At 36.1% G+C, this 24,092-nt stretch overlaps 2 protein-coding genes across 3 annotated transcripts; one reads left to right on the forward strand and one right to left on the reverse strand.

The window, feature by feature from the left end:
• Positions 1-356: 356 nt before the first annotated feature.
• Positions 357-23,528, forward strand: s100z (S100 calcium binding protein Z). Of its 2 annotated transcripts, XM_082140629.1 has the most exons (8): positions 357-486; positions 1,960-2,035; positions 4,753-4,802; positions 5,455-5,628; positions 12,129-12,305; positions 17,157-17,336; positions 17,714-17,870; positions 23,106-23,528. In XM_082140629.1, the coding sequence occupies exons 7-8, from the start codon at positions 17,730-17,732 to the stop codon at positions 23,262-23,264; spliced, it is 300 nt and encodes a 99-aa protein (XP_081996755.1). In that variant the 5' UTR covers positions 357-486; positions 1,960-2,035; positions 4,753-4,802; positions 5,455-5,628; positions 12,129-12,305; positions 17,157-17,336; positions 17,714-17,729; the 3' UTR covers positions 23,265-23,528. The 2 variants fall into 2 exon arrangements, with proteins under 2 accessions (XP_081996755.1, XP_081996754.1); XM_082140628.1 differs by lacking the exon at positions 357-486 and having other exon boundaries at positions 1,942-2,035; positions 12,129-12,293.
• Positions 7,356-9,390, reverse strand: ch25hl2 (cholesterol 25-hydroxylase like 2). The gene has a single exon (XM_082140625.1). It carries the CDS (start codon positions 8,635-8,637, stop codon positions 7,765-7,767), a length of 873 nt encoding a protein of 290 aa, XP_081996751.1. The 5' UTR covers positions 8,638-9,390; the 3' UTR covers positions 7,356-7,764.
• Positions 23,529-24,092: the final 564 nt, after the last annotated feature.

Consider the following 24,092-nt stretch of genomic DNA (forward strand, 5'->3'; position numbering starts at 1 on the left):
GTCTTCAGTGTCACATGGTCCTTCAGAAATCATTCTAATGCTGATTTTCTGCTCAAGAAACATTTGTTATTATTATCAATGATAAAAACAGTTATACTGCTCAATATTTTTGTGAAAACTTTGATTTCTTTTTTCAGGATCAATAGAAAGTTCAAAAGAGATCATTCATTTGAAATATAAATATATTTTAATATTATAAATGCTGTTACTTAATTTAATACACCCTTGCTGAATAAAAGTATTAATTTGTATGTCTTATATATCTTACAATGACTTTATATCTCATAAATCTCTTCTTTTTTTTTCTAATTGTGACTTTATATCTTGCAATGTGACTTTATTTCTTGTTTCTCACCATTACGTTTTTAACTCTTAGGTTAAAATCGACTTCCATATACCAGCCCCTTGGGTAGTATTAATTCCAGGAAGAATGGAAGAATAGAATTCATCTGTTCATCTCACTCATTTGCATTTCCCCAATCTCAGGTGAGAATTGTGTTTGGTCAGATAACTTATATGTAGCCTCCAGGCTGGGCTGTGACCACTCTCAAATAAGATACACAAACTCTCTCTCTCTCTCTCTCTCTCTCTCTCTCTCTCTCTCTCTCTCTCTCTCTCTCTCTCTCTCTCTTCCGCTCACTCTTTTTTCTCACGCTGTCTCTCTCTCTCCGATGATCCAATTTCACACACACAGATTCTTGATTCTTGACTTCACAGCTTCCTGGCCATTTCTAGATGTGTTTGTCTTTTGATGTTGCTATAGAAACCGCACTGGACTTGTTCGTGCCATTTAGGGTGCAGTTTCTCGCTGGCATCATTGGAATAATCATTAGACTGTGTGATAGAAGGATGTATTTGCATGCAAGTGTTTTTGGTGTGGGTGAAGGTAAACTCAGTGACACTGTCATGTAGATTTATATATGCTATTATGAAAATTTGTCTGAATTTAACAATGTGCTATAGTTTAAAGTTTAGTTTGAAGAGAATAATTCACATAGGTTTGGATTACATACTGTGAAGAAAATGTGAGTTGTTTTGTCAATGTAGAACTTGACACCACTATACGTTCAGGTTGTTGTGTAAAATGCCCCTCCTTCAGTGTAAATTGATATTGTTTTCATCCAACTGTAAATCGGATGAATATAGGTAAGTAATAGCAAACATTTCCTCAGAAAACAACACAATTCGAAGTTTTGTAATTGATGTCAGTAACATACACAATGTAGGATGCAAGTTTACTTAGGCCTCGATGTTTGTTCAAAAATTTCGAACTTGAAGTAGCTATGAGTAATAGTGACACTTGCCTTAGCAAACAACACTTTTATGTTTTCCTGTATAGGTATTTTAAGGTAAAAAGCAAACTAGCTCTTTTAAAAGACAGAAAGATTGTGAACTTTAGACTATGCTGTTTATAAGAGACCAGCAGTGTTTAAAGCGAGTGAAGTTCCTATTGCATAACACTGACAGCGCAGAGAGGAAGACGTTACTTCTCTTTCTCTCATCTCTCCCTCCCCCTGTCTCCCTGTTCCGTCCTTCGGATGAGACGTTAAACCGAGGTCCTGACTCTCTGTGGTCATTAAAAATCCCAGGATGTCCTTCGAAAAAGAGTAGGGGTGTAACCCCGGCATCCTGGCCAAATTTGCCCCTTGGCCTCTGTCCATCATGGCCTCCTAATCATCCCCATATACTGATTGGCTTCATCACTGTCTCCTCTCCACCAGTAAGCTGGTGTGTGGTGGGCATTCTGGCGCAATATGGCTGCCGTCGCATCATCCAAGTGGATGCTGCACATTGGTGGTGGTTGAGGAGATTCCCCCTTTCATGTAAAGCACTTTGAGTACCTAGAAAAGTGCTATATAAATGTAATGAATTATTATTATTATTATTATATCTTTCTTTGTATCTGCACTCCCCCTTTCCACCCTCCCTGTGTCTTGACAAACTGTTATTCACCTTTAGATTTTCCTGGGAGGAACAGAGCTCAGAAGTGATCAAGAGTGAGAGAATCTGTGACGGACAGGTATAACCTTATAAGGTAATGAGTGTAAATGAGTCAGATATGACTGTAGGAAGTTGACATCTCAGATCAGTTCCTGATTGAAATGGGGGAAACTTTTGAAATGCGGTTTTGTGTAAATATTATAAAATAGTCTCTACGTCTCTCATTCGGCTAAATATATTCAGACCGCGCCACCACCTGCTGTTTAAGATTAAGGGACAGCTCTCACCACACAATCACCTATTGTTTACAGCTGTGTGTGTTGGGGTCATGAATCTTAACAGGTGTGTGTTGGCCTATATTTTGAAAATAGGACCAGTCTGCGAATGTCTTTGTGTCTTGTATAGTATAAACACAGTGACTGGTCAAACCAGTTCAATGAGCATGTTGAACCATGTTTGTTGTTGCCAGTCAAATAATGAGAGAGTTCACCTTTCACACACTTTTTCTCCTGAGATATAGCTGTATTTGCATCATGTTTTGGTGCAATATATATATATATATATATATATATATATATATATATATATATATATATATATATATATATATATATATATATATAAATGATGCATCAAAAAATTATGCACCTCTTGATGGAAATAACATCACAACAATTATTTCCTTCAAGAAGTGCATACATTTTTGGTCAAGATCTTGTATTGACAATGCAAGAGTCCAGCACTCTGTAAAGTCTCCTCCAGCACATCCCAAATACTTGAATGAATTTAAGGTCTGGATTCAGAGGAACCAATTCATGTGTGGAAATGATTATTCATGCTCCTCTCAACCATTATTACACAATCTGAACGTGATGAATCTAGGCCTTGCCATCCTGGAATATGGCCATGATGTGTCTTCATGGTTGTTTAAGAAATTAAACATATATGTAAATATACATACATACTGTCAGAAATAGGGGTACAGTAGGAGTCCATTTCTGTCCCCCAAGGTACAATCTACACTAACGTAGGGCGTATTATTGGACCTCAAGGTACATACACTCACCTAAAGGATTATTAAGAACACCATACTAATACTGTGTTTGACCCCCTTTCGCCTTCAGAACTGCCTTAATTCTACGTGGCATTGATTCAACAAGGTGCTGAAAGCATTCTTTAGAAATGTTGGCCCATATTGATAGGATAGCATCTTGCAGTTGATGGAGATTTGTGGGATTCACATCCAGGGCACGAAGCTCCCGTTCCACCACATCCCAAAGATGCTCTATTGGGTTGAGATCTGGTGACTGTGGGGGCCATTTTAGTACAGTGAACTCATTGTCATGTTCAAGAAACCAATTTGAAATGATTAGAGCTTTGTGACATGGTGCATTATCCTGTTGGAAGTAGCCATCAGAGGATGGGTTCATGGTGGTCATAAAGGGATGGACATGGTCAGAAACAATGCTCAGGTAGGCCGTGGCATTTAAACGATGCCCAATTGGCACTAAGGGTCCTAAAGTGTGCCAAGAAAACATCCCCCACACCATTACACCACCACCACCAGCCTGCACAGTGGTAACAAGGCATGATGGATCCATGTTCTCATTCTGTTTACGCCAAATTCTGACTCTACCATCTGAATGTCTCAACAGAAATCGAGACTCATCAGACCAGGCAACATTTTTCCAGTCTTCAACTGTCCAATTTTGGTGAGCTCATGCAAATTGTAGCCTCTTTTTCCTATTTGTAGTGGAGATGAGTGGTACCCGGTGGGGTCTTCTGCTGTTGTAGCCCATCCGCCTCAAGGTTGTGCGTGTTGTGGCTTCACAAATGCTTTGCTGCATACCTCGGTTGTAACGAGTGGTTATTTCAGTCAAAGTTGCTCTTCTATCAGCTTGAATCAGTCGGCCCATTCTCCTCTGACCTCTAGCATCAACAAGGCATTTTCGCCCACAGGACTGCCGCATACTGGATGTTTTTCCCTTTTCACACCATTCTTTGTAAACCCTAGAAATGGTTGTGCGTGAAAATCCCAGTAACTGAGCAGATTGTGAAATACTCAGACCGGCCCGTCTGGCACCAACAACCATGCCACGCTCAAAATTGCTTAAATCACCTTTCTTTCCCATTCTGACATTCAGTTTGGAGTTCAGGAGATTGTCTTGACCAGGACCACACCCCTAAATGCATTAAAGCAACTGCCATGTGATTGGTTGATTTATTAGATAATTGCATTAATGAGAAATTGAACAGGTGTTCCTAATAATCCTTTAGGTGAGTGTATATGTACCGTTTCTTTTAAAGATTAAGGTACAATATTGTACCCTTGAGGGTACAGCCCCAGTGACAAGCCCATTGTACCCCTAAAGGTACAATTATGTACTTTATTATATATATATACAGTGTATATATATACATATATATATAATATGTGTGTGTGTGTATGTATACACAAACTTTTATGTTATATAACTAACACTACAGTATTATAGCATAAAAATATGGGTTTAAGATTGATTTAAAAGAATTTCCATGACTAAATTCAAATAATTTTTGTTTACTTTTTTTAAATTAAGTACCTATTTCAAAATGTAAAATGAAAAATACAAATAATAATCAAATGTTAGCGTGGTCTTTTTGACCCCACTGTATATATAAGGTACAGTGTAAACGACCAAATTACCTTAATATGATGTGGAATAATAAAAAAAATTAATAGTATCTCAATGATACTAAAATAGAGCTTTGTACTCTATTTCTTAATTTGATCTTTTACAATGAATGACTACAATTTTTTCTGACTTTTAGTCAATTGATGGATGAGTTTTGAACACAGCGACATCTAATGCACAGATCTTGTAAGTGCAGCACTTGTTTTGTTCAGTATACTGCACAGTATATACTGTGTACCTACTATTTTTAAATAATATGTAAAATATGCAATATGAAACAATATGTAAGGCTTATTTTGCATCCTTAATCCAGTTTTTGAGTAAAAATGTGTCACTATTGGCAGTCAAAGAAAGAGAGAGAGATTAAAACATTCAGGTAAAACACATTATACATTATAGTGTGCTCTGCTGTGTTGCAAATTTTGTATGTCATCTAGATGTTGCATACAGAACATTTGTATAATGTCCATAGTATATACTGCAAAAATGTAACATTGTGCATTATGCATTAGCCAATCAGATCAGTGAACTGTAAACTGTAATACTTTCCTCTGAGATATAGGCCTATTTTGTATTCAGAATCAGAAGTGAGTTTATTTCTTGGTATTTTAATGTCAGTTTGAGTGATCTATGTATCTCATTGTTTAATACACATGTAAATGGAAGGTGAAAATGTTTCTGGTTATCATTTACAATAGACCATAGATTATTCTAATGAGCAGATGATAGCATGTCAAATCACTCAGATGTACACATTTAACCCATTTGTGTGTCTCAGAATTATCTTATCTCTCCTGCATAACTACTTGTTTAAAACACAGTCCACATTTTCTCCCAGTTTCCACATTCCTAAAGGACCCCTCTGTTGCAGTGCCAGAGGGGGAGGCGTCCACAATAATGCCTGATGGGAAATGGTCCAAGGTTTCCTGTGCTGAGCTTCAGATAACAACTTACTGTTTAGAGAGCTCAGCCTGAGGTCTTCAGAGATACTGAGCTGCTGGACGAGAGCCAGGTACTGCTCAGCCTCGCATGCACAAACGCAGCAAAGCGCAGATTTTTATGTTTGTTTGTTTATTTGGCCTCCTCCGAGCTAGTTAAAGGTTACAGATTGCACCTCTGCCCCCTCTGCTAAAGGTCTTCCGTTATTTGACATCGCATGCTGGTATCTTACTGTGGAAAAAATCTGAATCATATTTGAAAGTGTTCAGTTCCTGGTGTCATAAGCCAACTTTATCTGAATTTCTCTCTCTCTCTCTCTCTCTCTCTCTCTCTCTCTCTCTCTCTCTCTCTCTCTCTCTTTAAAGCCTGAGGAGCTATTCTCCATGTGCCAGAGGGATCAGTAGGAGGCTGAAAGAGAAGATGATTAATTAGCATTGCCTCTCTGCTTTGGCTGTAGACTGATCTCAGCCCAGATCCTCTGCGGGCTTCTCTTATGTAAAACTGTCGAATAGCATAGTGTGGCATAGAACCGAACGATGGCAGAAAACAAACACTGCATGCTGTGGCTTATGTTCAGGCCGGTTGGACATCCATATCCTGAAGTGTAAACACATTGTTCTTATAGTTCATGAGTTTTGTAATCGTTTATGTTCCCCCCATTGTCGTATCAACCCATAAAAGTAGTCTATATGACTCTTACTCTAAGTTTTCTGAGGCCTTTTGATCGATTTGTATGAGAAACAGACAAAGATTTAAAAAGATAGTTTGCGCCAAATTTTCCTCTGCAGAACATGAAAGAAATTATTTTGTTGTGTTTCAGCAGTTTTTGTCCATGCAATTTGAGTCTGACGTTCTTCAAAATATCTTTTTAATATTTTTATTTTTAAGCCTTATGCAGTTCTAAAATGTAATTTACAGTCCCTTTTTTTTTTGTTCTTTTTTTTTACTTTCCATATCATGATTGATCATGTGACATGGTAGAACCAACAGCGTTTAGGCTCAAAAGTGACTTTTGGTCTTTTTTTTGACAGCTTGGCAGTATATAAATCACCATCCACTCTTACTGAAAGAGAAGCTCAGACATTCTACCGAACATCTGATTTTGTGTTTCATAAAAGAAAGAAAATAATATGTGAGTTGGAATGACATGAGTGTGAGAGTGAAAAAATAAAAAAAAATTGCACAAACTATCCCTTTAAGCCTTTTTTGAAACTTGATTGGTCATGTGACGAGAGAGAACCAATAGCATTGAGCCTTTTTGACGTCCCAGCTGGCATGATCATTCAAAAGGTGCCACTTTTGAAATGAACACAAGGTCTGGTGGCATAAATTTTGGTCTGTTTCTCACACAATTATATTGTATGGCTTCAGAAGACTTGGAATATTGTGCTTTTTTAAATCAAAGCTCAGACTTTTTGCTGAACATCTCTTTTTGTGTTTCTTGGAATAAAGACCATAATATGAAGTTGGAATGACATGAGGTTGATTAAAGTGATAAAACTCTCATTTTTGGGTGATCTGTACCTTTAAACTTTACAATTGCTGTGTCAGCCTAATTAGCAAGCTCATATTGTCTGTGCTTTGAGCATTTTTTCTTTATATTAGGAAAGCAAGCAGCACCAGTGATGATGTAAGTAGTCTTTGCGCTTTCTAGCAATCACTGTTAGCTAACATGCCTGTGTGTTCACACAATGTTACTTCATACGCTCCTCTCCTCTAACGTTTGTAACGGTCAGTGCTTTTTTTAGAGCAATCCAAAGGTTGCAAAGGTCCTCAAATGCATATCAACACAGCTGAAGGTAAACTTAACAAACAACAGCATTTTATTGACTGAAGTCTAGTGAAAAATACAATAACAAGCATTGGACACAAGCCATTTTAAACACACGTAATCTCTTTAAAAAAGACATTGCGAACATAAGGCCAAAACTACTAACCTGAGATATCCCACAAAACCTCCAAAAATTGGCCAATGCTGAAGAGTTTTTTTTTTTACATTTTAGAAAAATAGATAGATTTGCAAGAAAAGACACTTTATACATTCAAGAACCATTGGGAATGTTTCTCCTCTACTGATTTGTTAGTAAGACACTTGATCTGCGGTTCGGGGAGAAGATGAATAGCGACGGGGGGAATGTGTGAGACAGGGCGGGACAGATGGAGCGAAAGGAGAGAGATGAAAGCGAGGGTGTGAAAGGGAAAGCGAGCCTCAGGCTTCCTTTTCGTCCTTTTCTCTCTGTGTTTTTGTCTTCGCGGGAGCCGGCATGGTCGCCGTGCCCCCCAGCCAGTCCCAGTGAGCGAAGAAAGGCGCAAAGTTGGTGCCCGGCTGCTGATGGTGAGCGTCGTGCCGCAGCGCGCCGCCCCAAAGACCGAAGGGAACCAGACGGTGCATCGCCCAAGGGAAGTCGTACCCGCAGTGGTCCTCGGTGGACACCCAGATGTTGAACAGCATGAACGCCCAGGCGGTGAGACAGTGACACTGGAGCAGCAAAGGGTCCACGGTGGTCCAGAAGCCCACGCTGAAGAGCTCCCATGCCGACAGGTACTGCGTGACCAGGCTAAAGGTTTGCCGGTATTGGTGGTGGAGCGCGTGGAAGGTGCGGTACAACCAGCCCACGCGGTGATGCAGAAGGTGCCACAGGTAATACTGGAAGTCGAACACCACGGTGCAGCCCACGATGCCCAGCAGGAAGGCGGTGAGCGTGGGCGCCTCGCGGGGCAGCGGCACAGGCGGACGCCAGATCCACTGGGCCACGGCGGCGGGGAAGATGTAGAGCAGATGGTTGTACGTGGTGAGCGCCAAAGTGGCTCCAATGTTGGACCAGGTGACGGCGCGGTCCTGGTGGATCTGGTAGCGGCGGATGGAGGGCCAGGTGGGCGCCAGCAGGTCCAGCACGGTGTAGAAGAACACCAGCACCAGGTACATGGACACCGAGAGGACGACAGGAAACAGCGGCGAGCGCAAGCTGCTCTCGTGGTTCTGCTGGAGGTAATCCCACATGGGCTGCAGCACGGAGCGCTCCGACAGAGCCCAGGTTACGTTGCTGGGGTCCAGCGTGCCGCGTACACTGCCGGGACTCATGGCCGGCTACGTGTTGTTGATGCAACAGCCGGCGGCAGGATGGTGAGGATGCTGGCAGTAGACGGCGGCGACTTTCTCTTGTTTTGAGTGGTGGATGTGGCTTTTTTGTAAATGATCTGCACCAAATGAGGCAGGCCTCTAAAATGTGTCCAAGCACCACCTCCTGCATCTGTAGCGTCTCTCTCTCTCTCTCTCTCTCTCTCTCTCTCCCTCTCTATCTCTCTCTCTCTCTCTCACCCCCCACTCTTTTTCTCTTGGTATGGTGTGTGTCTGTGTGAACACTTTCATTGGTAGTTCGAGGATGATCCAACATTTGACCAGCCGAACCGTTAAGTCTCTGCACCTAGAAATGTAGAGAAAGAAACCAGAGATCTCTGTTTGTTTGCTTGATATGAATCATCTGCATTGCACACTTTACTAACTTCTAACAATGGAGATCAACATGATTCATTGATGAAATTCCGTCTCAAACGATGCACAAAAATTCATGATCAGAATTTAAATGTCATTGTTAATTCTGCTGAATGAGGTGGTGTGAATGTATTTACAGTATGCAGGAATCACAATTCATATCATGCACAGCCAATAATTGACAAAAACTGTCAAAAATGTAAGGCTGTGATACACACTTATTCTGTTTGTATTTCCGTGTCAGATCAGATATATCTTGGAACAGGTTTTATGCATAATATTTGCTTAAAATTTAGCAGCGAGTCAAAGTAAAGCTTTGTGCTCCTACATTGTTTGTAAACATTGTTGTTATTTGCTAACTAAAACATTTTTTTAAATTTAAATAAAGCTGAAATAAAATACAAATATTAGAAAACTTGACCTTAAACTTAAATGAAATAAGTTATACTAAATAAGACCTAAAATTATAACATTTAAAAAAATGTTTTATAAAAGTATAGCAAAATTATTGAAAATAAATAAATAAACTGAAAACTAAAATAAAAAATTAAATATATAAAAATACTATAATAGTATTTAAATTATACTAAAAAAAAAAAAAATGCACCAGAAATTGGACTGTGCGATGTACCTCACTTTAAAATGAAAATGTTGTCATTATTTACTCATGTTCTTCCAAAACTATAGAACTTTTTTTTTCTTCCTTGGAAAGCGAAAGGTGAATTTATTTATTGATGATTTGGATGCTCTTTTTATGCAATTGCAGTGAATAAAAACTATTTTTTAAGCACCAAAAAAGGACCTTAAAAATATTATAAAGTTGGTCCATAACTTGTGCACTTTACTCTGAAGTTATATGTCATCTTTGTGTAAGAAACATAACATTTTAGTCATTACTGAAAATCTTGCCGTTTGTCCTACTGTATCTTTCACTAGCTTTCACAGAACCATGTCCAATTTGTGAACAGATAATTCACAACATTATTGTGCACTGGATCAAGTGTATCATTGAAAATCAAGTAATGATTTTTTTTCCCTGATTTAGACAGTGCTGAATCCACTCACAGTTTCTCACCCAAAGCTATTTTAGGACTTCAGAAGGCTTACACTTTTAAAATAAACTTTATAATAGTTTTATGGTGCTTTTGCATCCTTTTTAAAGCTTAAGTTCCCATTCATTGCAATGTATGGTGGAAAACAAGAGTGCAGTTCTTCATTATTTCTCCATTTTTGTTCTACAGTTGAAAATCATTAGTGTTTGGAATGACACAAGCTTAGGTGAACTATTCCTTTAACCGCTATATGTTGTGTTTGTGTAACAGACAAATGTTGAAATGTGTAGAGCAACTGTCCTTAACATTACAGCAGATTTTTTTTTTTACCACATCATCTCATTTCCTGTTGCACCTTCCAAAACCTTCTATTATGAATGAATTAGCTTTACATAAACTGACATTACACAACATTTTCATTAATATTCATGTTTGTCTGGCTAGACTTGAGTAGAAAATGCATCTTAAACAATAAACAACCCATCTCTGGATGAGTAGGTCTGTATAGTCCAGTTCTCTCTCTCTCTCTCTCTCTCTCTCTCTCTCATTCTGTCTCTCATTAATCATAGCTTTTCTGTCAGCCCTTCACTGAGATGAAAAGCCCTTGTTTATATTTTGATGTTTTTCAGATCAGGAAGTTGCAGTCGGGTGTCACTGTGGTCATGCATAAATCTTTTTACAGAATAAAGTTGTTTGTTCAAACAGAAAAAAAGCTGAGGGCAAACAGCCACTGAGCCGCTCTCTGTTGAGTGAATAATGATCCACTTCTCACGCAAACAACATCCTTCAGAAAGACACCGTTCCTTGATTTGTTTTTAGTATATATATATATATATCTGTAAACTAATTGTTGTCAGAGGATGTATGAACATATCACAGAAATTGGTGTTAAAAAGAACAAGTACTGAATAAAAATATGAATCACTTATGAGTCATTCAGAAGCTGATAGACAAGCTTAATGCTTAAAGGTGAAGCGTGTCATTTTTTTAAAGATATTAATGTATAGTGCTGGGTACTAACTAATTACATGTAATCTGGATTACATAATCAGATACAAAAAAATGAAGTACTTGTAATTATATTACATTTTAAAATGCTCATAATCAGACTACAGTTACTTTTTATTGATAACATGATTATATATTATTCACACAATCACAATGGCAGTAAATCATTCATAATTTAGTGATTTTCCCTAATTCTTCTTTTTCATGTTTTAAACATTCATTTTTATTTGAATTGGCACTCAGTAAGTCATTGTATTGCTATGTCTTTGGAAGGCGTTTGTCTTTCAAACACATTTTTATTATAATTGTTATTATTTTAAAATTATTCGTTTTATTTTATTTTAAATTTGTATGATTTCTTTTATTATTAGCTTTTCATGAAACTCGCATGCAGTTCCTTCACGAACCCCAGTTTAGGAAACCCTGACGTATTGAATGTGTAATGCACTTCATGTTGTTGATAAAAGTGATAAAGAATATATTTATTTCTCTTTGTATTTTTATATCAATATGGTACAATTTTATCCTATACAATTCAATGTAATAAACAAGTTAAGTCAAAAGTAATTTAAAAGTAATCAAAAAGTAGTTAGAATAAAAATAAAAAAAAAGTAATTTGTAAACAACATGTAATTTGTAATCAGTGACTTCAATTTGTAAGTACCCAGCACTTTTAATGTATTTGTAAGATATTCATATTGATGCATAAAAAATATAAAATTTACTTGACTTTGTATTCCAGCTGGAATGTTACATTTTAGATTGACGATTTCAAATATGTGAAGACTGGCTGAACACCACTGACCTTAATTGCATGGACAAATAAAATAAAATAAAAATCTGCATCAAGGTTTGAAATGAGTAAATGATGATAATTGTCCTTTTCGGGTGAACTGTTCCTCTACGCCTCTTTCTATTGCATAACAATGTATATTTGTTTGTTTTTTTCATTAGCATAAAAGTGTTTTCAGCATTTTTGTGATCTGGTGAGACTTGAACTGGCACTGTTTCTCATCACAGATGCTCAATCAAAGCCTCTACAGCTTGACGGAGGTTTTCAGCCCATGCAGTTCACTTGCTGCAAAGAGCTTTCAGGAGCGCTCAAGTTCATCATCATCTGGTTGCAGTGAGTTGTTGATGATTTCTAGCCTGCAACTTTCACAGACGGTTAATACAGGCATCCAGGTAAATATCCAGGTATACTATTTCACATTTGCTGTTCTGGAGTTTACACTCTTAGAAGAAAAGATTCTATCAGGCGCTTCATATAGAGGTGCCATCATTTTATGGATTTAGTTTTAATTAAAGGTAGGCCTACACTATATAACTTTTTTTCTGTTCAAAATTAATTTCAATTAATTTCAAAATCAATTTACAAAATGAAGCTATACATCATCAATACTTCTTCCAAAACATGTTTTTGTCTTACCCTGATTCACTATGGTAAGCCTGTTATAGGCTAAGTGTTTAAATTTTAGACCTGTCGGGATAGTTGGGAAATTGTGTACATAGCCTTTTACTCGCCCGTGCGACGCTATCTCACGAACAGTTCGTACGAATTTATCCGACCTCACTTTGTCTGATGGGTATATGTTTAGGGGCGGGGTCAGGTGTAGGTCATTCGTTCGAATTCGTAGGTCATTCATACGAATTGGGCAACTTGTAAAATATGTATGATTTTGCAAAAATCTTACGAATTAGCCACCACGTAAAATTTGTGAGATCGGTCGGCCCGCGCGTCATATCAGTTATTAGAGAAGAGTTGCTCCAGCTGCTTTGATGCGTGTATAGTGGGAGTGACAGGTCATTGGTCACAAAGAGCGAGAAAGGTTGATATGGAGCAGCTAAATCTCAAACCTCCTAGGAATCACCCAAAGAAAACGCAACAGAGCTTGTAATAAAACAAGAATCAATACTGGTTTGACCTTTTAGAACTGAGGGATTTGAAATGTTTATCACTCGACAGATGAGCGCTGTATTTTATTGAACAGAATTTGCCATATCTAGCTCTCGAACAGAGTTCATTGTAAAAAAGCACTAACTATTGTGAGAGGTCATATTCATCCATACACAGAGCTGAAGCACAACCAAAACATACAATATTTTGCAATTTAGTTTTTTAACCGCTAGAGGGTCAACATTTAAATAGTGTTCGTTTAATTCATAAGCTATATATAGTTTTTCTTTTAACTAGAAAATTTTAATAAAAAATAAAAAAACAGTTAAACATGAAAGTATTATGCAATCATTTAAGACCCTTCTCCTTATATTGAATCTTTTTGTCATAAAGGGCTCTTTAAAAATGAGTCAGGGAATGGTTATAGAACCCCACTGAACCTTTTTTCTAAGAGTGTGCACTATATCAAAATATTTATTTACCTATGCAGATATTTTTTTCAGGAATTAATTACCGCTACTATGGGCCAGTTATGGGAGTAAATCAAATGCAAAATAGATGGTATATGCAGATGTACAGACAATATGCTCCTGTAAACATTACTAAGCCTAATTCTTGTACTTGTAAGTGTTTTTTGTGTGTGTGTTTTTTAGGTCATATGTCACTTTCAGGTGCTACATGATGGTATTTTGGCACAAGGAGAACAGCATGTGCCTCCAATACCAGAAAAAAACTATTTTATGATTAAATAAGGTCATTTTTAAGTATTTTTTAAGTGCATTGGATTACAGTTTAGCAGACGCCTATTAAACCACTGTGATCTTTATACAAGTAGCACGGACCTTGTAATATTAACATGAGTAATTTATTACCTCCTAAAACTAAACCCGTCCAAATAACTTTAATCAAAAAATACTGAAACTTTAAAACATACACTATACAGTTCAAAAGATTGAAGTCAGAAAGATTAGGGGAAAAAAATCAAAAATCAAAAAGGCCTAATCAAAAGTGACAGTAAAAACATTAATATTGTTACAAAAGAGTTCTATATAACAAATGCTGTTTTTTTTTACTTTCTATTCAACAAAGAAGCATGAATAACGTGAAGCCTATCACATTTTCCATAAAAATATTTAGCAGCTTTTTATTTTTTTATTAAGCAGTTTTCAACATTGATAATTGTTTCTTGAACACAAAATCATCAGAATGATTTCTGAAGGATTGTATGACAGTGTTTATGTGTATCTCAAAATATGAATAAAAAGTATGGGTAATTATATCTCGATCCTTAAATGACACTGCCAAAGTTGAGCCACTAGAGGTCAGAAACACATCGCCATTAGAAACGACCGTCACAAGATGTGATGAAACTACCATGTGCTGCATTTTGCTGTTTACTTTAATCATGTTTAGACAATTACAGTACGATAATTACTGAGAATTTATTTGAAAAATGAAGAGTTTATGGGTCACTCATTGCTCATAATGCAAATTCAATAGGTTTTCTCACTCTAATTCACACAGCAGTTCGAAGGGAAACGTTTCATCATCTTAATGAACGGAACGGAAAACACTTTTAGCTTGGAGGGGATGGGGGTGAAACACACCTGAGCCTCATCCCGACCTTCTCTGCTCTCTCCCTCAGGTAAAATCAGGAGGTAAAAAATAGACTCGTCTTGATCCTTTGAGAGAAAGACAGATCTCGAAACACGACGACACTATAGCCTATTAAGTCTGCCTTTTCGTTCTTTTATTATTATATTGGCCTATATAATAAATAAATCTTGATTTTCACAGATTAATTACGTTTTTTTTTTTACTTATAAGTAAACTCCATGGGATTATTAGCCCAGTTTTAGGAAAACAAGAACGGCGCGTACGTCATTATGTCCCGTTCCTTCGAGCAATAATAGTCGTGACGTAAACGCTTTTGCTCGGAGGATGATGCTGGAGTTTCCAATCGAAGCACTGAACCTTTCTGAACATGTTGAACCAGACAGAACAGAACAAAAACAACTAGGCCTATAGGCCAGTTCACACCAAACGTTTTTTGTCAAAAGTCCTCACCACAATAACGAATGAATGGATGAAAGATAAAAAAGAAATAAAAAAAAGAAATTGCCAAACAGAATCAAGTGATTTTAAAGATCTTGAACACGTAAAATGGGACAAAGAAAGGAGCAGCGCGTGCTTAAATTAACTGAATGTTATCGTGCGTTGGTGTGGATGCTAATATGATTATCTTTATCGTTCTTGGTGTGAACGGGCCTTTTACACATACTGTATATCACAAGTGAAACACAACCAAGCAACGACCTTCAAGCTCTCTCTCTCTCTCTCTCTCTCTCTCTCTCTCTCTCTCTCTCTCTCTCTCTCTCTCTCTCTCTCTCTCTCTCTCTGGGTTCAGAATCGAGTGCTGGTCTTCTAGTTCTATGAAACACTAATAACCACATGATTTAATAAACAAGTTGCAGTGAAGTGATGAGCCAAGTACAGAACCTTAATAGTAGTCTCTTATCTTCTCTCTCACCCACGCTCTCATTCCCCAGGCAGAGGTAATAGGCCTTGTTATTTGATCAGTTGCAATGACTTAATGACCAAAATGAGCTCTTTTGTATACATCAAGGTCAGAGATGCTGATCGCTTTTAGAAGGGCTTGGTAAGGCAGGCATTGCTATATAATTCTTCTAACCTCATATATTAAACTTTACTAAACATGTAGCCCCTACCATTTGTGCTGCGGACATGAATTAAATTGAATCATGTGAGATGTCAGATTCCATGACTCTGAACCCTTCGGCGCTCCAGCTGTATGGAGACATGAGGGTGGGCCATTTTGAAGTGGGGCAGGCAGTGTACAGAGGCCCCATGTGGGGTCCCGGAGAGCCCTGGGGGCCTCTGCCATATCTAGGCACCAAAATGTCTTAGATATATGGGAAGTTGTTTTGCCATCTCCATCATCATACTATAATTGCAATTAAAGGCATTTCCTTTAAATAAATTCTGTTTAAAAGCATCTTTTCTTGTTCTTTGTTCTCTCTTTTGCTCTATCTTCTGTTGCCAAGTCTGAGGTTTTCCCACGGAATTGGGCTACTTTTACACTTTTGTCCTGGGTAGTTTTTATAATCTTTTTGCTGAAGCAGGATGACCCTGAACGTCTTGCTGGTGTTAATTAGGCTAATAAAAGTTTGTGGTCAGGTAACATTTTTTTATGTTTTTGAAAGAAGTTTTATTTGTTCACCGGTGCGAAATTGCATGACAATAGTATTGTGAAATATTACACAGATTAAAATAAATTTTAAATTTTAAAATGTAATTTATTCCTTTTATGGCAAAGCATCTCCAGTCTTTAGTGTCACGTGATCCTTCATAAATCATTATAATGCTGATTTGCTGCTCAAGAAACATTTCTTATTATTATCAATGTTAAAAACAGTTGTGCTGCTTAATATTTTTATTAATATATTAAAATTATTATTTTATAATTTCTTTCAGTATTCTTTGATGAATATAAAGTTGAAAAGAACAACATTTATTTGAAATATAAATATTTTACAACATTGTAAATGTCTTTACTGTTATTTTTGATGAATTTAATGCATCCTTGCTGAATAAAAATGAAAAATTCTTTAAAAATAAATCATACTGACCCCAGATTTTGAACGAATGTCATTGCATTATACTGTATAACAAATTATAAAGGTAATTTATTTTGAAGAAACAAGAAAGACACCTTTCAAATGAAATATATCACAAAAATGACTTCAAAATGAAGAAAAGTATTCACAAACTTTGTGTTTGTGATGCTTTAGTGGATCTTCTTCATGGTTAATCTGATGAACATTTGTAGGATACCTGTGTGAACTTCATGCATTCACTAAAAAGTAAAAAACCAGCAAAACACCAGTAGATTAAAAGACATTGAGCATAAATGTCTCATAAAAGTGAAGTGTGTGTGTGTGTGTGTGTGTGTGTGTGTGTGTGTGTGTGTGTGTGTGTGTGTGTGTGTGTGTGTGTGTGTGTGTGTGTGTGTGTGTGTGTGTGTGTGTGTGTGTGTGTGTGTGTGTGTGTGTGTGTGTGTGTGTGTCGGTCTGTATGGAGGGCTCTCAGGAGGCCGCTGCTCTTTTATTTGGAGTGTGTTTTCTGTGCAGGTGTGTGGTAGGGTGCGGATCAAGATCACAGGGTTACTATGGTGCAACACCTGAGCTACGATACATCGTCACGGCAACAGAGGAGGACCTTTTCCTGCACAGGTCACCTCATAAACAACTTCACCCACTCCAGAAAACAATTTGTTCGCAAACGCAGTTCACTTCTCTGCTCTGAACGAGGTAAGACACTTTTCTCTTAGCCAACAAACTTTAGACAACAGTTGATATTTGAAAGAAGGCTAATAATTACTTTTTTACATTTAAAATTATTCTGAACTGTCTTGCAAACAAAGTTATTTTGGTTGTGAGGGTGTGGTACTTTGATATACTACATCATGGTACTGAATGATAATTAAATTCAAGTGCCATGGCACCATGTCCAGAAAAATATCTTGATATTTTTGAAGTGTTAATAGTGAATGTGGCCACTAAATGGCAAGCTAAAAATGTAACCTTTAAGTTTGAAAGTCTTGCGTATAATGCATGACCAGCAGCGGTCAGGTCAGGTCGGGTCGGGTCGGGTTGAACTGGACGTGTCTCTTCTCTCCGCTCCACAGGTGCTCTGCAGTAGTCATGCCCAGTAAACTGGAGGGAGCCATGGATGCGCTCATCACGGTCTTCCACAACTACTCGGGGAGCGAGGGAGACAAATACAAGCTCAGTAAAGGAGAGCTGAAGGATCTTCTAAACTGCGAACTCACCGACTTTCTCACGGTGAGCAATCAGAAATGCCAAAATCTGTTTATTCACACAGTCTCTGCTTTAGCTTGACCATTTGCATGGATCTTTCTAGCTTTTATCAGAATACAATATGTAAGGGGCCGGCATTATAAAAACTGAATACAGCAAATCTTAAAAATCTTAATCCACACTGGGATATATATATATATGAATTCTCACATTTATTTATTTTGTATTTATTGATAATAAATATATTTATATATATATTAAAATTTTAATATATTTATATATATATTACATTTTTTATATATTTATTATTAAATAGAATTTATACTATATGCACATTTAGAAAATAAGTAACTATTATTTATATATATATATAAATAAATATATATATATATATATATGAATTCTCACATTTATTTATTTTGTATTTATGATAATAAATATATTTATATATATATTACATTTTGTATATATTTATTATTAAATAGAATTTATACTATATGCACATTTAGAAAATAAGTAACTATTATATATATATGAAGAGTTCAGATGCAAAAGCCTCTAAGTGCCATCTGAAATTTTCTTCTAGAATGATCATTTTTATAAAGCTTGTATATTTAAGTAATTTCGCTTAAATGACAATTAATAGGTAATTTGCATTGCCATTTAAGTGAAATTATTGAACTTAAATATACAAGCTTGATAAAAATGATCATTCTAGAAGAAAATTTCAGATGGCACTTAGAGGCTTTTGCATCTGAACTCTTCATATATATATATATATATATATATATATATATATATGTGTGTGTGTGTGTGTGTGTGTGTGTGTGTGTGTGTGTGTGTGTGTGTGTGTGTGTGTGTGTGTGTGTGTGTCTTGTTTACTTGCATAGACTGGCATCACAATGAATTTATAAACGCGTTAAAAGTGAAAATGTGAAATAAGAAAATATTTCTATCTGACCTTAATCTTAAGAATAATGTCTAATGCAGTCAGATTGATTCAGTCATATTAAAAGATATATTTGTCTTTTTCTTTATTAATAAAACAAGTAATTTACTTTACATGCAAAAAGTTACCTACCATAGTGCATTTTTCACAATCAAGATTTATATTGGATTTTGACAGTATAGAAATTATGTATTACAATATGGATAATTATGAATTCATTTGCAGCCTGTTTCTTGCAAGTATTAATGGAAATTGAGGTTCATTTTGGTTTCCTTATCAGGAAGTGAATTTAAATAATGTGAATTAAATCATCTTTTGACCTCATGTCACATGAGAGCTGTTATATGAACGCAAACACAGCGCGAGAGGGAAATCTCTTGGCGTGGAGTTCAAAGCGCTTTCTTTCCATAACATCACCTCACTGACTGCTTAGTCAACCCTAAATAATCCTTTAATTACATCTTTTAATATTTAAGATCTTGCCATCCAGCGCTCTTTTCATGTGATTGAGCTTTTGGTTCCGGCGTGTTGATTAGTGATAGTGATTTGGTTAATTTTGCCATGAACTTTTCATCTTGTTTACTGTGTTTGCGTTGAATTAATTTCTTGTGTACATAGGCATGTAATTCCAGCTCACACACTGGGACAGACCACTTGGTGAGCTGGCTGCAAATCTGAGGAAGTGAATTAAATGAATTATTTCTTCCTCATCAGATACATTATCGTTACATAAAACTAGCCCCATTCATAATTAGGAAACTTTATCATTAATCTCAATGAGACGAAGTTCATGAAAACAGAGCTTGGGTCACACACTGTCCTGGGGCCTGTACCATGATGGTAGTGGAACAAACTCAGGGTTACAGGATTAGTTTAGAAAACCAAACCAAACCAATCCAACCAGGCTTTGTTGTTACCATGATGCTGATCATCAACTTTCTCTGTCAACTCGGGCTTTGATCCTGAGTTTAGGAGTTTAGGTGTGACATCAGTAGCGAACAGCCAATCACATGCTGAGAAAGAGTGAAACTGCGATTAATTTCTCGCGAGAGAAGCAGCGCGATTCACTTCTCTCTTCTGTAGAATATTACAAGATTGAAAAATATTAAGAATTTAAACAATTTACAGAGCAATAAGAAAATAGCTGTCTATGAAAGAGGACAACTAAATGGAAAAAGTCTTGCTATATCAGTGCAAGTTAAAGTTGTGAAGTTAATTTATACAGTTGATATTGATAAAGGTATAGAGAGAATTAAACTTTTAAGCTCAAATGTAGTCATTTTAAAGCTTTATCTATTGATTTTAAAGCATATTTATATTACCTTCATTTATTTATTCATTTAAACTGTGCGTAATAATAATTGATAATTAATATTAAAACTATAATTGTACATGTGATCGATTAAAGCTACAATATGTAAGCTTTTTATAATAAAATATCCAAAAATCACTTGTATATTTACATAAATTACTTATATTCACGCATATATTTCCTGCAGTTGTGTAATTACAATATCCCAAAAGTTCCCAAAGATGTTTAATTTCAGAGAAATTCCCATTTTAAATAATGGCTCGTCCCTGTCGCCCGTCCCACTTGTCGCCTGTCAATGACTTTTATATCCGTGTTATCCCTGGTTTCCGCTCGTACTGCCATAGTAACCATGGCGATAGACGTGGACAACTGCGTTACGTCTAGCGGTACGCTCGCGCTGTTGTTGTTTCGTTCAAACTTTATGGACCATGGCAAGCAGACTTTGGGACAAAAGGAGAACTAAAACGAGGATCAATATCAGCGCGGCGTTTTCGAGATGCCGAGAACTCCTCGTCCGCAACTAACTTCGACTTGACAGAGACACCTCTCTTGCATGTATATTAGACAGGTGAACTATAAACTAATAAACATAAACTAATCAATGTTAAATAGCTCAACATGATGAAATGTTAGAATATGATCAGTATGTTATTCTAATGTTGATCTAGCTTACTGCTGGTCTCATACAGACAAACTAACACACAGAATAACATTATAACTTTCAACACACTCAAATGCAGTTTAGTGTGATAGTGTAGACCAAGTGAAACAGCGCTGTTACCTCACAAGTTTCATTCGTCTAATAAACTGACCTGTGTGAGTATTAATTCAGCACTTGCGGGTAAGTTAGTTCGGTAGAATGAAATGTCCTTATTCCTTTATATCCGCGGGACTCGCGTGTGGCGCTGATATCTGTCTCTCATTAGCGATCGCACCCTGCTTCATACCACAGTCATGTTAAAAACATCAATGTATTCACTCATCCATAAACATTATTAGATCATTCGGCATGACGACAAGTTCCATTATTCCGCTCATGCGTCATCAACCGACGCCTGTTAGCGACCCCTAGTGGCGAAAAAATTACAAATTGTAGCTTTAATGCAATTACATCAGAAGTAACTGTTTAAATTACAGAAAAATTAAGAGTAATCCCTTACTTTACTTTATCAAGGGAAAAATTATTAAGTTACAGTAATTAATTAGGGAAAAGGAATACCTTCCACCCAACAAAGAACACATTCAGATCATATTTCACCACCAAAAAAATTAAATAAAAATTGTATTGTTTAAATTATTAAAAATAAATGAATGAAGGAAAGACCTATTTTTGGACCATTTTTAGTTTTTTGGGGGGCATTATTTTCATGATGTTTTCCCCAAAAATATTCATCATCGTAATGCAAAAAGCTCCAATTTTCATTGCTGTAATTAAAAGAGAAATGGATAGATAAATACACATGCATCTATACTGTGTATGTGTGAATATATATATATATATATTTAGTGATTTCAATAAATTATGCTAATTTATACTCATTTAAATAAAAAAATACAGTTGAATGGAACTGGAAAAAGTAAAACTGAAAAGTAGAATGTTATGATTGCATTATGATTATGGGGACAAATCAGCATAATTGTCATGCAAATAATGTCTCAATGCAACAAAATTTGAGTGATTCAAAAACAGTTTTTTTTTTTCTTCTTATGTAACATAATTATTCATTTTCTTCATTTAATGTTTTGGGTGAAATATGAGCTGGACGTGTTTTCATGAGATGTGGGTCTCAGCTGTGTACGCATCATCAGAAGGAGGCTGTTGCTTACGCATCATCAATTACTGGCTGGAACACAGCCCGATATAGATTCTCACCTCTCCCTCGCCACTACACACTCGCTCTCTCTTTCTCTCTCTCGGGAGTGTGTACTGTAACACTAGGAGGCAGAAAGAGTAATGAGTGAAATGTTAAACTGTGTCTGGTGGCATAATGTGTTAACCGCACACACACACAGATAGTCAATCATACAGTGTAGCCACAGGCTGATGGACTTTGATGGTTTGATCACGGCTCAATGGTCACCAGAGCCACTACTGGGATGGGCGTATGGGTTTTGCCCAAATTGTGCTCATGTGGAAATATTGTCAGGATAGATGGACATCCATGAGACTGATCTGATGATTTTTTTTGGATGGTCTGGAAATGGGCTATTACAGGATCATTGACATATAAGTTAGAGTTAGTGCTCATATCAAAACTACCTTAAGCAATCTTCGTACAAAAGCAATACATTTTAACAAGAAGTCCCTATCAGAGTGTGTGATATGTTATTGTCCCCAAGATGCCTGTAAAGGCTGAATACAACAAATCTTTATTCAGACTGAAAAAAACTTCAATGATTTTTTTATTTATAAATATTTTACTGAATCATGTATCATATATTTTTGGATAAATATTTGTATATTTTTATCAAGTAGACTTAATAAAATATAAATGTATAAAATAAAATTAATAAAAAAAATTAATTGTATTTAATAATATTAATAAAATAAAATATGAATTTATTAATATTAATATATATATTAAAAAGTAAATTAAAAGGTGAACAAAAAAATAAAGGGTCTGAATACTTTATATATTTATAAAGTATTCTGACCCTTTAATTGTTTGTTCACATTATATATATATAGCCTACTAAATATGTTTATTTTTGCAAAATGATTTTTATGCATTTATTGATGCATATGATTTATAAAAAACATACATTTATTTTATAGAATTGTATTACATATATATATATATATATATATATATATATATATATATATATATATATATATATATATATATATATATATATCTCTTATTTTAGCATGACTGGAACGTTGATTTGACCAATCAGCATCCAGGACCAGATCAATTGATTTGTAAATGCACAATATAAAACTGATATATTACATGCTGTGCTGAGTTGTTTTGTTTATCCTCTGTTTGTTTAGTCTCAGAAGGACCCCATGCTGGTGGAAAAGATCATGAACGATCTGGACTCCAACAAGGATAACGAAGTCGACTTTAACGAGTTTGTCGTGCTGGTGGCGGCGCTGACGGTTGCGTGCAATGACTTCTTCCAGGAACAACAGAAGAAGAAGGGCAAATGAAACGGATGCATGAAAGTCCCTGCATGTGTAATGCTCTATGATGCATTAAACCATTTGTTATGAACCATTTTATCAGTCCTCTTGTCCTTAATGTTAGCATTTCCTTGATTTCTTTCCCTGAACATTAAATAAAAAATTTTATATGAATGTAATATTCTACAGGCATACGATAATAATAGTTCTGATAGTGTGTAGATGTCTCTGTGAGCTCTGCTTCTGTGTTAGTCTTTTTTTCATTTGTTAAATATTAAAGTCACCATGAAATCAAAAATGGATGATTCTTGTTTTTTGATGGAATATTGCAGTGCTTATTATAAATGATTTATCTGTTTACATCTTTATTTTTTTTAATTCATGTGCCCTTGTAATTTTAATCAAAATAACTTCCCCTCCCTCTTGCAGCAACATTTCTCTGTCTCTGGTGATGTGTTTACTGGCGTGAGGGCGGGGCAACCTGTCACTCACATGACATCCACCAATAGCAAACCACAACCATCCAATCAATTCCCAATGGACAAAATTAAGTCCATCCTTACATTTATTCTTGTTTGAGAAGAAGACATTTGTAGGGAAGAAAAGACTATCACAACTTCTTTAATTGCAAGTTACGCTGCGTACTGGTTACTATTTTGGTATGTGAAACAGTCTGCTGTATACTAAATTTCAAACTGTAGTGTGTCAAGTTTAAAAAAAAATTAAAAAAATTACTTGTATGGATTTTTCCAAAAGGAGTTAAAGGGATAGTTCACTCAAAAATGAAAATTCTGTCATAATTCACTCATCCTCATGTCGTTACAAACCTGTGAGACTTTCAGAACACAAATAAAG

The sequence above is a fragment of the Leuciscus leuciscus genome (genome assembly GCF_965113295.1).
Source record: "Leuciscus leuciscus genome assembly, chromosome: 16".
Taxonomy (NCBI): Eukaryota; Metazoa; Chordata; class Actinopteri; order Cypriniformes; family Leuciscidae; genus Leuciscus; species Leuciscus leuciscus.

Excerpts from the sequence above, each read along its gene's own strand:
- ch25hl2 (XM_082140625.1), bottom strand. The coding sequence starts at position 8,637 with ATGAGTCCCGGCAGTGTACGCGGCACGCTGGACCCCAGCAACGTAACC.
- s100z (XM_082140629.1), top strand. The coding sequence starts at position 17,730 with ATGCCCAGTAAACTGGAGGGAGCCATGGATGCGCTCATCACGGTCTTC. Across the intron at positions 17,871-23,105 it reads AACTCACCGACTTTCTCACG|TCTCAGAAGGACCCCATGCT; the intron begins GTGAGCAATCAG and ends CTGTTTGTTTAG.